The sequence below is a fragment of the Ambystoma mexicanum genome, chromosome 2p (genome assembly GCF_040938575.1).
Source record: "Ambystoma mexicanum isolate Mex_15411 chromosome 2p, UKY_AmexF1_1, whole genome shotgun sequence".
Taxonomy (NCBI): Eukaryota; Metazoa; Chordata; class Amphibia; order Caudata; family Ambystomatidae; genus Ambystoma; species Ambystoma mexicanum.
In genome coordinates, this window is record NC_090923.1 from 1341953859 (window position 1) to 1341968776 (window position 14918).

The window sequence follows — 14918 nt, forward strand, 5'->3', positions numbered from 1 at the left end:
ATATGGTTAGAGAGGCGTTTATCCAACCCATTTCTGTTTAATAAGAATTTCTGACAAACATTATATCACAACTATATGTCTGCCTCACATTTCTGAACCCTCACAGGACCCATGAGCTAGTACCTAGGGTCCGCAAATCTAACTTACACAGGAGATGCAAAACCTAACCTTGTGCTAATTTATAAAACCCATTATGTTATTAATGTCTTCTGCATGATTCCCAGTTTTCCACTGTACACATTCCAAAACACAAGAGTTAATATCATGTGGGTATGTGTGTATGGTACCAAATTACCAAGGAGCCGAAAGTAGCTCCTGGTAGCTATTGGTGTCAAGGCAACCAGGCTCTCCTATGCTATAAGCTGGAGCTAAATAGCTCTCGGATATTTTGAACCCTGTATCTGTGATAGTGGGCGCACATAAAGATAGCAAGCGAGGAGTCTCCTTTATGACTTTTGTTGTTTTAATAATGTACTATGTGTTTATAATACTATATATCCTGTGTCGAGCGCTTATTTGTCCTGATGGAGATCTAAATGTGTAACATAATTAAAGTGTGTATTCAGTATATCATTGCGGTGTATTCTATAGAGGTAAGTCTGTAGAATAATTATCTCTGTGTCGGCCTGAGAGGTTTGGCTTCCTTTTCTTGTTTGGTATCTTCGTCCCCATCAAGGTCAGTTTTAAATCCTACAACAGAGGGTTGTACAGAACCTGCCTTCACATACAACCTTTCCACTTTTTATTCTCCATCGGCCATATGTGGCTCCTTGCTTTCTACTGCATATGGTCTTGGTAGCCACCTCTCTTCCAGCAAGCTCTAAGAGCTCCATAACCCTGATGTGTGGGCCTTTTATGCAATGAGAGGAAACTTGCCAAGTATGACATTTCATTCTGTTTTCAGCCGTAGGCATCCTCTCACTAAAGTCAGATAGAACTTGTTCTGTCGGTCTCAAATTTTCTCTTGCACTTAGTCATCAAGTGATTGGCACAGGAATCCACAACTTTACCTGGCGGCTGCTGTTACATGGGCATTGGAAACAGTGACACTTGGGTAATGCATCTGTATTCTTACCCACTCCAGGATTGTCTCTCAAGGACCCATACAATGGGACAGTGATCCCTTTCGATTATATTCCTCTGCCGGTGTTCCTCCCTGCTGCTGCTCCCCTCCTAACTTCAATATCACAGTTGGATATTCTAACTATGAATAGTAAAACCAATTTCCGAAAATAGTTGATTGTCTAAATGTATCCAAATGGACCAACATTGGTCAGCTTTAGTTGTCCACATTAGAAATCGTCTGACTTGGTGGAAATCGCCCCATCATGTGCATCTAAAGAACTGTCTTCTTTTTGACACAGGACTTGAGTCACAACCAGCTGAACGAGTGCCCCCGGGAGCTGGAGATTGCTAAGAACATGCTGGTCCTGAACCTCAGCCACAACAGGTATGTATCAATTGGGGTCATTGAGAAGCTAGACCCAAAATGCATTTCCAAGAGCTGTGGTAAGTCGGACTCAGGAGGCGAACAGGAGGTCATGTTGCTTAAAGTTTTTTATTATCAAAGGAAATAAAGTCTATCCTGCCCTACGTCTTGAGGTCTTTGCCCAAATGTACTAAAGAAAAGACAAATGTGCTTGTCAGAATGTCGCAATGAAAATCGGTCCTCTGTCAAAACTGGAGTCTTCTGTAAGTCTGTGCCCTACCACTAATAGAAAGAATAACGTCAATTCTTCAAGAATCTGTCTGAAAAGGGACTTTGTCTCAATCCTATAAACTCTTGGTTGATTCCTGCCCCCGCCAAAATGTCTGTCTGGTGTCATTGCAGTTAAACAGTTCAAAGTTCCATATGAAAAAAAGGTCTTGCTACTCTGCTTTCTCCCAAGCTACATGCTTGGTTGTACAGTTCACAAGTCTGAAGCATAGGTTCTTCCAATTCTTGGGGTTTGCTCTCCGGTACTCCACTTAATACGATTGCAACTATCAATCTCACTCGCGGTATAACATTTATTTTCTCATTCTGTGTGGGAGTGTCTCTTGCCCTTTCTTAGGTTCTCAGGATTTCCACCCGTTTGGGGTTTTCTCTGTCACCTATGAAGGCATCATGAAGTAAGACAGACAACAGATTCAGTGTTCAAAACAAACTGATTTATTAAAGTAAACGTCAGGATGGTAGAAGGCCTAACTTGCCCTATGCTAAGGTGGGATTTCCCTACCTGAACAAAACTAAGGTACGTCTAAGTCGAAGAGTTTAACTTAAGAATCTGTGTCCAAAACCTATCCTTGCCCTCACAACTATAGCTAGACAACGTGTAGGGATGTCAACAATCAAAGAAATAGTGTTCACAATAAAGTTCTGAGCTTCTTCCAGCTCTTAACTTCTTCTTCAGATCCCCTTCCCCAAGTTCAAAACAGTTCCCCAAAAGTCTTAAGATTGCCTTTCTCCAGTTCAAGGCAAATCTAGTTCCACCCAATCCTTGGGGTTACCTGCCCCAAGTTTCAAGCAACACAGTTCAAACGAAACTGGTCTTGAGGCTTCATCCTCAAGTCCATATTAGTAATTGCTCAAGTCTCGGGGTCCCTTCCCCAAGAAGTTAACCCAGCCACTTGTTCCTTGGCTTGTTTTGTAATTTTCTGGGTTTTCACAATTTTTGACTCTCTGGTCTATGCGCAGTTGTCAGACCATACGGTCCACCCATCACAGGTAGCGCAACCAGGATTCCTGGACTTTGTAGTTCACACAGGCTCTTCTGTGCTGCCCCCTGTGTACAGAGTCAACATCACATAGTCTGTTTTTACTGGCCTATTGGTGTTGGGTTTAGCCACATTGCATGTATTCATACCATTCATTTCAGGTGGCCTTATTTCACGGCCCACCTTCTTGTAGTACTCTTTCACACTTGCATTCCTTTCCTCGGGTAGCTTTCAAATGGGCACTTTCCCTTTAAATCACTATTCACTTGGCCCATACAGTTTTATCCAATTTAGGATGCAATGTACTTAATTTCGAGTTTTTACTCTGTTCGGTATTTCACTGTGCATAGTTCGGCTAGATATCAAGATTTCTTTTAGCTCGGTATTCAATATGCATGATTGAAGTAGTTTTCAATGTTTGTTATAGTTCGGTATTCAATATGCATACATGCAGCCTGCTAGGAGTGCCCTGGTTTCCGAGTGGCTCTTTCAGTCACTCACCGGTCCTGGCGTTTCTCTTCTGTGGCTACGGCTGCTTCTTCTCCGCTTCCCAGATGGCAGGCCAGCCTCTGTGAACCCCACTCACACCCTGGGCACTGTCAAGAACCCGCCGGCAATTCCACTGCCTCTGGGCAGATGCGGTCGGTGTCCCCGCTCCTCGATCGCAGCTCCAGCTGCTTTTCTCTCCGATATGGAAGCTCCCACACACAAGTTGTCGGCCAGTGTCTTGGATCTGCTCCTCAGATTTCACCATCTCTGCCTCTTCACGGTCCGGGTCCCCTACTGGTCTTCCCCACACAGGCCTCCCTGTTGCTCTCTATACTACTTTCTGACTCTTCATTTATACACCTGCAACCCCTTGACAGGTTACATACATGCAGTGTTATTTGGGCTTACCTAACCATAGTTAGAGGGACATGTCTGGCCCTCATAGTACTCTACAGGCATCCTCTTCGTCCCAGTACTAGAATGGTGAAATGGGTGTTTCGTGTTCACTAATCTTGGTCGCCTCTTCCTTGTCCCAGTACTGTCAGGTGTCACATGTGGGTAACTGAGGAGGACAGCTTTATAATAACCCATAAAGGTCGGGGGAGTTTTAGGTTGGTCTTCAATATGAAAAGGGGGATACCATGTATCTATGTAATTCTTATCCCTTCTCTCCTTTACCCTTCTTCTAGTGCTTCTAAAGTGATGCCATCTTTGGGCAATTTCCGTGTCAGTGGCACAGGGATAGCAACACCCCACAACTATCTCTGGGACATAGGGTTCTCCCTGAAATGGAAATGCGGAATAATGCGTTTCACCCGAGGACATCTCCTCCCCATTCCCCAAGGACCCTCCACCCAGGTGATCCTCCCTCGCTTATCCACCCCCAGGGTCAGGATCCGAGAGCAATGGCCTTTCCCTGGCCACCTGAGAAGGGGACCCAAGGGGAACATATGTGAGGACACCCTCGGGTTTCTCACACACCCCGACTTGGGGCTCTTTCTTATTTTCCCTCGGTGAAGGGCTATTTCTCTCATCCAAGCTTGGGGTTCTTTCTCTGCCACCCTAGTGTGGCTCTTTTTTTCCCCGTCTTGAGGCTCTTACTCCCTCACTCCGGCTTGGGGCTTTCTGACCCCAGTCACCCCCCTGAGCATCTTCTCGCCTACTTTTTCGTCCCATTAGCGCTCAACGGATTCTTATTGTCTTTAGTTGGGGGAGCCGGTTGGCCACAGTTGGCGTGGTCTGGTCCCCCCCTTTAGGTGCAGTAGTCTCCCGGACTGGGAGCCGTGTAGAGGAAGGCTGAGTTGCATGGTCCCTGGAGCTCCTCCGTTCTGCATACTGTCTGCATGGGGTGGTCTCTGCTCTCCAGGGTGACGTCTCTTCCTACTGCTCCGTCCGTGGGCATGCCTTCCTCCAGCTGGTTGCTCTCTCAAGTCCTTTGAACTCCCTGCTGTAACGTGATTAGACAAACTCCTGTTTCTACCAGTCAGACACCTTCCTGATGCTTATGGGGCCAGAAACCATTCTAGCCATGTCTAAAGGAACTTGTATACAATTATCCTCTTTTATTCCCATGTTACCAACAAATAAATGGGACTTTTCAGATAAGGGAAGGTGAACTAAAACCCTATCTGGGGATTCCTTGTCCCGTAAAGGGGTGGGAGGGGTCCCCGGGGTGGGATTTTGCCTTGTCCCCTAGGGCTTAAGCATAGCAGGCTCACCTCCCTAGTCCCAAAGGGAAGGAGAAGGGGTGAATTTCCTGAATTCGTCTGAGCCCACGCAAAATAAATGAAAGGATAATCTTCTGATTAGTTGGCGATGGGATTTGAAATCTGTCAGTGCTTTTTTTCATCTGGGTGGTATCCCCCAAATAAACGGGATCACAAATTAAACAAGTAATCATCCTAAGGCAGATTGTTCTGTGGCCTGTTCCAAATAGGTTGGTATCTGATTTGACTTCTTATAGGGCACTCACTGACAGTTGTCCTAAATCTGTCAGATATAATGAATTAACCTTCTTGATCTGAGTTTAATAGAGGAGATCAATCCGGGTCATTGACAAGCTAGGCCTAAAATACATTTTTAAGAGCTGTGGTAAGTCAGACTCGGGAGGTGGACAGGCAGTCATGTTGCTTAAAGCTTTTTATTATCAAAGGAAATGAAGCCCAACTTCTCCAGCATGGGGTCTGGCATGGATTCACATGCTCATGAATATTCCCCGTCGTCAGGCTGGGAATCCTCGGTAAAGAAAATATCAGTTTTGTTTCGTTTCTGAACTGTCTTTCTACTAGTAACCAATCACTGGTCTCTGGGTCATACTGCCCCCAGCCAATGACTGCCCTCTACCTAAGCCCCTCCTCTGGCAGTTATCTTCAGATTTTTACTGCACGTTCAAGTGTTGGGAGTCCTCGTGATTTAGCTCTCGAGCTTTTACTGCGTTTTGCGAATTTTCAAAGAGATTTCATCTAATTTTTCGGTCAATCGAGCCTCAAGCTCCACCGTTTCTACGGGGACCCGTTTCCGATTTTTTTTCTGCGCCCCACAAGGGCGACATTTTGTCAAGTTTCACTTCAGAGGCTTCCGGAAGATCTTTGAGGCCTACCCCGCGTGGACATGACCCAGGAAAAAGGGAACACAACGCCCGGATCCAAGCTCTTCAGGAGCTTCCCTGGATGTGGACTGCAGAATGTCTTCAAGGAGGATGAACATTCTCGATGGCTCTACTGCCTTCATGAAGACAAAACGCACATGGGGGAACGACTGTGTTTTGCAAGAACATGTCCGAGCGAACGATGAAGGATCGTCGTGCCCACCTCACCAGCTGGCTGGAGGGGAAGAGCCCAGCAGCGGGTGAGAAAAAGTCTGAGCAGTCTTCTAAGACCTTTGAGGGCGCTCCGGCGACGGGGGCCCAACAAAAGGCAAAGCACTGCGAGTCCGCGGGCACCGGGAGCGCCGAACAGTTGGGCTCCTCGGCTGCCAGGCAGGGCGCAATTTCATAGACGCCATCAACCACGAGCCAACGCTCTGGCTCGGGGAAGAGTAAAGCAGAGAACCCGGGTAAACTTCGGGAGAAGTCCTGGTCGATTCCCGACGACAGCCGAAGGGAAGCGAGGCGATAAACCCCCCCTCCCCTCCCAAGGTGAAGGCCTCTCCAAGGTCGTAAAGGCCTTGATTCACCCGGCTAAGGCCTCTATCGAGGGAGTCGTGGCGGCCCTGGCAAAGCCTGTGGAGGCTACCCCAGCGGAGGCGACCTCTGAGCCTAGAGTTTCCCTGCCACCGCAGAGGGAATCCTCTTTTTAGCCCATCGATAAGACCCCTGTGAAAACCCCGGTGGGAAAAGAGGGGGGGGGGGCCGGTGGCCATCACGGATACAGCCTCTGAAGTCGTGAAGATCCGGGACGAGAGGTCCGAGAAAATCCGGTCCCACAGGAGGGATCCTGACGAGGAAAGCGACGGTGGCGCTGACGAGGTTCCTGTGGAGACGGAGGATTCCACTCCCCAACCGTCGCGCCCATCGCAGCCGGTCCCTGGCCACAAGACAACTCTGGGGCGATCTTGATGGCGATCCAGGCCTTGTGTACGGAGATGAGGACAAGGTTACCCTTACCACCAACGGACGACTCAGCGGAGCCTGGACCGTCGGAGAGCCCTCCAAAGAAACGGAGGAGAATTCATCCACCCCGCCTTTCCAGCCTACACAGCCTTCTTCCCCCATCTCCTGAGGCTAGGGAGGATACAGGAACAGAGACGGCCACGACGGGGATGGATGACAATGGAATGGACCTTCCATCACCACCTCCTCAGGCCTCCCCGCCCGACGAAATTGGCTCCTTCCATGCCATGATCGCCAGGGCGTCCAAGCTCTTCCAGCTCTGCCCTGTGGAAGGGAAGAAGGAAGGTTTCCTCTATCAACGACGGGAGACCAATGGGCAGACTATCCTCTCGCTCCCGTTGCTCGACGACATCTGGGACGAGGGGCTATTTCTCCTGAAGAACCCATCCACAGCCCCTGCCAAGAGAGACCGGTACGAGAAGAAGTACCGGGTTCCGGATTCCGCCCCCATGTGCCTTAGGACACAGCCTACCCCGGATTCGGTTGTCTCTGCGGCAGCCAAGAAGAAAGCGGCGGGGGCGGCGGCGTCAACTTCGACATCTCCGCCGGATGGCGAAGGGAAGAAACTGGACGCCATGGGACGGCGGTTTGTCATGTCGGCGGCGACTAACATCAAAGCCGCCAACGCCCTAGCGATTGTGGCCCGCTACGACAGGAAGCTATGGTTTAAGATCGCTCTCCTGCTGGATTTCCTCCCGGACAACAAGATGGCGGAGGCCCTAGAGATCCTACAGGAGGGAGAGGTGGCGTCGGACCACGCCATAACAGTGCCCATGGACATTGCCGACACCGGCTTCCATCAGACAGGCAACAGCGTTTGCCTTCGCCGGCGCGGTTGGCTCAAGGCAACCGATTTCCATCATGACGTGCAGACCAGGATCCTGGACATGCCCTTCGACAGGAACAACCTATTTGGCAAGGCAGTGGACGAGTCGCTGCAAGCCATCAAGGCCGACACAGAGATGGCTCGTGCCTTAGGTGTTCTTCAGCAATGAAGGCCGCCCTTTCGAGGTTCCAGAGGCAAGCAGGGTGCCTCCAAGGGATTTGGTGGCAGCTCCTCGACATACTGCCAGGCGGCTCGCTCCTCGTCGCAGGAGGCCTACAAGGGATGCGGCAAGCAAGGAGGATCTCGTTGTTGCCAAGGAGGCCAGGGTGGCAAGGCCGCCGCCATGCAGGTTTGAACTGGCCGTAGTGTCGGGCCCCAACCTGAGCACCCCAGTGGGAGGCCGGCTGGCGAACTTCGTCAGCGTGTGGGAAACCATCTCCACCGACCGTTGGGTGCTGGATGCCCTGGCTCGCGGGCACACACTGGAATTTCTAAGAAAGTGTCCCCGTATTCCACCTGTGGCCAGAAAGGAGAATCATGTCCCACAACTACTACTGGAGGAGCCATCGAACTCGTCCCAAAGAGGCTCCGGGGTATACTTGCGGTACTTCCTCATAAGGAAAAAGACCGGCGGTTGGCGACCCATCCTGGACCTTCGTCGTCTAAACCAGTACATCAGGTCCCAGAAGTTCTGGATGGTTACCCTCCAGCACGTGCTCGGACAACTGGAGGAAGGCAACTTCCTATCGTCCCTGGACTTGGAGGACGCCTACTTTCACATCCCCATCTTGAAAAAACATCAAACGTTTCTGCGATTCGTAGTCCAAGGACGGCACTAACAGTTCAAGGCCCTTCCCTTTGGACTGAAGTCGGCGCCCAGGGTGTTCAAGTGCCTAGCACCAGTGGCGGCGCGGCTGCACCTACAAGGGATCCACGTCTACCCATACCTGGATTATTGGCTCATCCGGGTAGAGTCAAGGCAACTCGCCGTCGAACACACAAGGAAGACCTTCCAACTGCTCACGGATCTAGGATTTTCGATCAACTTCACAAAATCCCATCTGGTACCGTCGCAAGTCGCCCTGTTCCTCGGAGTCAAGCTTGACACAGCGGTGTGACTAGCATCTCTGTCGGAGGAGAGGACGAAGGCCATCCTAGGCAAGGTGCAACGGCTGTCGACCATGGACATGGCCAAGGTGAGGTCCGTCAAGTCCCTGCTCGGCATGATGTCCTCCTGCATTTACCTCGTGCGCCTTTGCAGACTACGGATGCGACCACTGCAGGAGTTCCTCGACGCCCCTTGGATGCAAGCGATGGGCAACTTCGAAGACAGGATCTCACTCAACGAGACCTTTCGACAAGCGATCCGGTGGTGGGGCCCCCACGCGCATCTGACGGCGGGTATGGACTTCCAGACCCCGGCCCATCAGGAGACTGTGACGACGGACGCCTCATTCCAGAGATCTCCACGCAAGAGGCCTTTGGCTGCCGGAGGAGAAGTCACTACACATCAACGTCCTGGAGCTCCGAGCCGTGTTCTGGGCCCTCAGGTCGTTCCTTATGTCCCTCAAGGACAAGGTGGTGAGGATCTTCACCGACAACACACAACCATGTTTTACATCCGGAAGCGCAGAGGCACCAGATCCCCAGCCCTCTCCAAGGAGGCCCAGGATCTGTGGCATTGGGCCGTTGCCCAAGGGATGTTTCTGGTACCCTTCCACCTGGCAGGTATAAAAAAAACACCATCGCCGAAGCACTCAGCAGGGAGCTGCGCTCGTGCCACGAGTGGGAACTGCGGCAGGATCAAGTGGACCTCCTCTTCCGACGATGGGGCAATCCCCAGATCGACATGTTCACGACGGCGACAAAAAGTGCCAGAGGTTCGCCAGCAGGTTCCCCCAACCGGGAAGTATGGGCGATGCCTTCTCGTTCCCCCGGGACGGCCTGTTCCTGTATGCGTTCCCTCCGTTGCCGTTGCTGCTGCGACTCATCAACCAACTCAAACGGTCCCGGTGCAGGATGATCCTCTTCGAACCGGCGTGGCCGAGGCAGATCTGGTTCCCGGACCTTTTGGAAATGTCAGCGTCCCCCCCCCCCCAGTCAAACTGCCGACGGATGCAGATCTCTTCATTAGAGAAGGAGGCGCCATCCTCCACCACGATCCGGCATTGCTGAACTTGCTGGCCTGGCTCCTGCAGCGCTGAGTTTGGAGGGTACAATATCCCGGCGGACTGCAAGGAGGTGCTTGTAAAGACCAGGGTGCCCTCGACTCTCAAGTGTTATGGACACAAATGGAAGAGGTTCTCTGTCTGGTGCCATGCACAGAAGATTAACCCTCTGCCGATTACGGCCCCTCAGGTGCTGCCGTACCTACTGTCGCTGGCCAAGGCGGGGCTGGCGGATGCCTCCATCCAGATACATCTAGCAGCAATCTCCCGCTACTCCAGAACCCCGGGGCGATCAACTCTCTGGTCCCATTGCCTGGTGAAGGAGTTTATGAAGGGACTGTTCCGGTCATTCCCGCCGGTGAAGGCTCCGGCACCAGCGTGGGAGCTCAACGTGGTGCTGTCCAGGTTCATGGGGCCGCCATTCGAGCCACTGCATTTGGCACCGTTGAAGTTCCTGTCGTGGAAAAGAGCGTTTCTTGTGGCCATCACCTCCACACAAGTGGGCAAGATCCAGGCCCTCTCCTGTAAACCTCCATACCTGACCTTTCACGATACAAGGGTGGTGCTAAGGACGCACCCCTCTTTCATGCCCAAGGTGCCGTTGGACTTCCATCTCAACGAGCCCTTGGTGTTACCTGTTTTCTTCCCATCACCTTCGTCGCTGGCTGAGAGGACTTTGCACTCGCTAGATGTAGCTAGAGCGCTGATGTTCTACGTGGACCGCACGAAGAGTTTTCAGATGACAACACAGCTGTTTGTGAACTTTGGACCTGTGAACCAAGGGAAGGCCCTCTCGAAGGCTCCCATTTCCAGATGGCTCTCCGGCTGCATCATGCACTGTCACCGGTTGGCAAGCCGACCGTTGCCCGGCGTCCGAGAGCCCATTCAACCAGAGTGATCGCTGCTACCACGGCGTTCCTGTCTGGTGTGCCCCTGCTTAACATCTGCAGGGCTGCTACGTGGAGGTTGACGCACACCTTCACGAGATTCTACTGCATTGTCCGGTATTCCAGGGAGGAGTCCAGAGTCGGCCAGACAGTGCTGCGCAACCTGTTTGCTTAAGGTGAGCATGGTGAGGTAAGAGATGCTTAATGTTGAGTTGTTGCATTGCTTAATGTTGAGCCTTGCGACCTCCCGTGGTTGTGCATGTGTGTACTGCTATGTATTCTTCTATTCATGAGCATGTGAATCCATGCCAGACCCCATGCTGGAGAAGGAACAAGTTACTTACCTGTAATTGTGTTCTCCAGCATGGGTCTGGCATGGATTCACATGCGAACCCTCCCTCCTACCCCTCTGCGGCTCTTCACTTGGTCCTACTGCCACTTTACATGCTACCAAATCTGAAGATGGCTGCCAGAGGAGGGACTTAGGTAGAGGGCAGCCATTGGCTGGGGGCATTATGACCCAGAGACCAGTGATTGGTTACTAGTAGAAAGACAGTTCACAAACAAAACTGAAACTGAGTTTTTCTTTACCGAGGATTCCCAGCCTGACGACGGGGAATATTCATGAGCATGTGAATTCATGCCAGACCCATGCTGGAGAACAACAGTTACAGGTAAGTAACTTGTTCCTTGCCCTACTTCTAATGGGGTCTTTGCCCTAATCTACAAATGAAAAGACAAATGTGCTTGTCAAAATGTCTTTACAATGATAATCTGTCCTCTGTCACAACCGGAGTCTGCTGTAAGACGGCCCCCTACCACTAACAAAAAGAATAACATACATTCTTCAAGAACCTGTCTCGAAAAGGGAATTCGGCTCAATCCTATAAACTCTTGGTTAATACCTGACCCCCGCAAAAATGTCTGTCTGGTGTCATTGCAGTTAAACAGTTCTATGTTCCATATGAATAAGAAATCTTACTACTCTGGTTTCTCCAAAGCCACATGCTTGGTTGTACAGTTCACAAGTCGGAAGCATAAGTTTTTCCCCTTCTTGGGGGTTTGCTCTCCAGTACTCTACCGTAGACTATTGCAACTATTAATCTCACTTGCGGTATAACATTTCTTATCGGTGTGGTAGTCCCTCTCACCCTTTCTTAGCTTATCAGGGTTTCCACCCCTGTTTGGAGTTTTCTCTCTCACCCCGGATTAGGGCTCTTTCTCGCTTTACCCAGTGAAGGGCTATTTCTCTCATCCCAGGTTAGGGTTCTTTCTCTGCCACCTCTGCGTGGCTCTCTCTCTCTATCCCCTCTTGAGGCTCTTACTCCCTCACCCCGGCTTGGGACTCTTTCTCCCTCACCTCGTCATACAGGCTTTCTTACCCCAGTCACCCACCTCAGCGTCTTCTCATCTGCTTAGTTTTGTCCTGTTGGCGCTCACTGTTTGAGTGCATGTAACCTAAATGATTAATTGGGTCTCCAGAGGCAACATCTGAACAGGAGTGTTGCGTCTCATTGCTGTGGCAGTATATAGGGAGCTTGCACTGATCTTCATTATACCAGGAGGACTTCGGATTCCAGGCCGCTGTCAATCCCATATGCAAAAGCGATACATTTACGTGCCCCCTAGAAATAAATATCATAAAATCCACTATTCATGACCTGAGGTAGAATTTTCTTTAGTCAGTTGTGTGCAGGAACACACTAAATGGTTTAGTAAGACAGGTCTTAACAAAACCTTGCTCCTAAGAAGCTCTCTACCAAAAGGAAGCGCCCGGATGCTCCTTACAGAATAGTAGCACAGGAGAGTTGCATTTGGGAGCTTAATCGGCAATGCAACGAAAAGATTAGTTCTCTCATGTTGCACCTTTGGTCTAACTAGACGCCAATGTTGCTGTTATTTATGGAAATAACAGTGAAGATTCTTTCAAAGCTGATTTTAAATACTTATCTATGAATTGATTTGCATAAGCATAGCTCTCAAGTCACACGCTTTTGGCGGGTATCACCTGCCTTGTAAAGGGCTGACTCACCCTCCAAGCCTCCTGCACACCCATTCATTCCAATGGGTGTCTCACCCGCCAAAAACAAAATCAGGTGATTTCACCCACCTTTGCTGCACAAATGGTTGAGAGCTATGCGTAAGGGATGGAATACCTTATGCCTCTCTAAGATCCTGCCCCTTTTGTGGAAGAATCCTGTCACTGATATACTAACCCCACAGGTCATGCTAATGCAAAATATATATTATGGTCTGCAGGTCATTTATTTAAATCTATGATATGCACAGTTTGTTGTGATATATTAATTTATAGTACATGAACGTGCCAAACAGATGGTTTGTGTTTTTTATTATAAGAACAAAACACTGGTGACGAGTAAGACCAAAGGTGCAACAAGAGAAGTGCTCTTTCCGATGTGCTTCTTTGAATCTCATATGGGAGTGTAGAACAGTAATTGGCATTTGATGTTTTGTAACCACTAATTCTTGCTGTAAGTTAATCCCGCCACATTTTCCAGGCAGTTCTAAAATGTATTGGACTAATAGCTACAAGACCAGGGAATTATTTTTTTCTTTTTCTGTAAATTGCAGATTTTTGTTTATTTCCTGGGGTTTTAAAATGTGCCATGTGTGGTACAGCTTCCATGCGCAAAGCCAAAGAAAAGGTACACTGTGAACGGGAATGGTCGGGGCCAGATGATCAAGGGAAGTTGGAAAATGGTAGATACATTCGTTGAAAGGACGCATAATGATTGAGTAATGTTCTAATTTTTCTATATTATGTCAAGTATCGACAACATCCCAAACCAGCTCTTCATCAACCTCACGGATCTGCTGTACCTGGATCTGAGTGACAACAAGCTGGAGAGCTTACCCCCACAGATGAGACGACTGGTGCACCTTCAGACGCTGGTCCTCAATAACAACCCTCTCATGCATGCCCAACTTAGGTAAGGATGAGGCTCATGCACCAAGGCTAGCAGGAATACAGATAAGTAAGGGGGAGCTGTTTCTGTTGGTTTTAATTGCCATCTGATCACTCTGCTTTTCACATTTGACCATGTCAACCTGTTTCCTGAGGCCCCAAGCTGCTCTTGTTCTTATGTGAAAGCCATCGCTCTGTCTTGCACAAATTCCAAGAGAGTTGCAGAAAATCTTAATTATAGCTTTTTTAAAAAATGTTTTTACCTTGTCAACAGAAAAGCAATTGGATCCTCTCCTCGGTCTATGTGAATAGCAAAACATATGACCTAATTTACCTGTTGTTTTTCACACAAAAATGTACTATGATTAATAGAAAACCATTATGACCGGTATAACTGGTAATACAAATCGGAATCATCAAATATCCTGAAAGCTTTAATGCACTCGAAGAGCTGTTGAGAAATGTTTGTGTTCTGTTAAAATCAGAGAATGAGTGTCTGCTTGGAAACTTCTTTTTTTCTATTTTTTTTCTTCTTGTACATTCCTAGAGGTGAAGTAGATGGCTACCAATTTCCTTCACCAACCGTGATCTTCTGGATCCTTGATTGTTTTCACTACCAAATTGGCGTGGGCCTCTGTCATACACCTGGTCCAAGAAATGAATCGTTTGTAACTGATTAAAAGTCAGGGACTTTTACCAGGACATATTTGTAAGTGTTTATCGGGTCCTTTTTTCAATCATTTTAAGCATTTCCAGTAGAACATCCATGGCAATCGAGATTGCTCCAATGTTTGATGAAGGAAATGCTTTTGGAAGAATTTGTACTTGCGTTCATCTTCCAAATTCTTTTTTTTTTAAATCTTTATTTATTCAATTAATGGTCATGTATTAAGCACAGTCGTTCACAATTACAGATTCGTGGTGCGTAGCATGTTCACAATGAAAAGTCAACTGTTACATTTACAAGTGGGCGGTGTTGGGCCACCCAGTACCATCCGTTTCGCTCAAATAGTCTGAATTGCGCCCAAATGTCCTTGGGGCAGCATGTCGAGGATACAGACATAACAAACTTCTCTTCACATTCATTAACCTATGTTAATTTGCACAGCCAATCATCGAAGCTTGGTGCATACTCAGACTTCCAACACTTCATTGAAACAATCTTCTCGTGGTCTCTGCAGCTTTCCCAATGTCCCCAAACAAGTATTTGAGTGGGGCGAGTGGAGGGGGGGCTTTCCACTATGTCCTGAGCTACCTTGCCCCAAAATGTCAAGACCGGGGGGGCATGACCAATACATGTGAAAGGCATCCACTT

The 14918-nt window shown here is 49.1% G+C and overlaps 1 protein-coding gene across 1 annotated transcript in view; it reads left to right on the forward strand.

The window, feature by feature from the left end:
* The window catches only part of FLII (FLII actin remodeling protein), an 898330-nt gene that overhangs the window by 148589 nt on the left and 734823 nt on the right, over nt 1–14918 (forward strand). Inside the window, exons 5-6 of the mRNA XM_069645694.1 lie at nt 1365–1450; nt 13467–13628. Of these exons, the coding sequence (XP_069501795.1) occupies nt 1365–1450; nt 13467–13628 (248 nt within the window). The remainder of the gene's footprint in view (nt 1–1364; nt 1451–13466; nt 13629–14918) is intronic.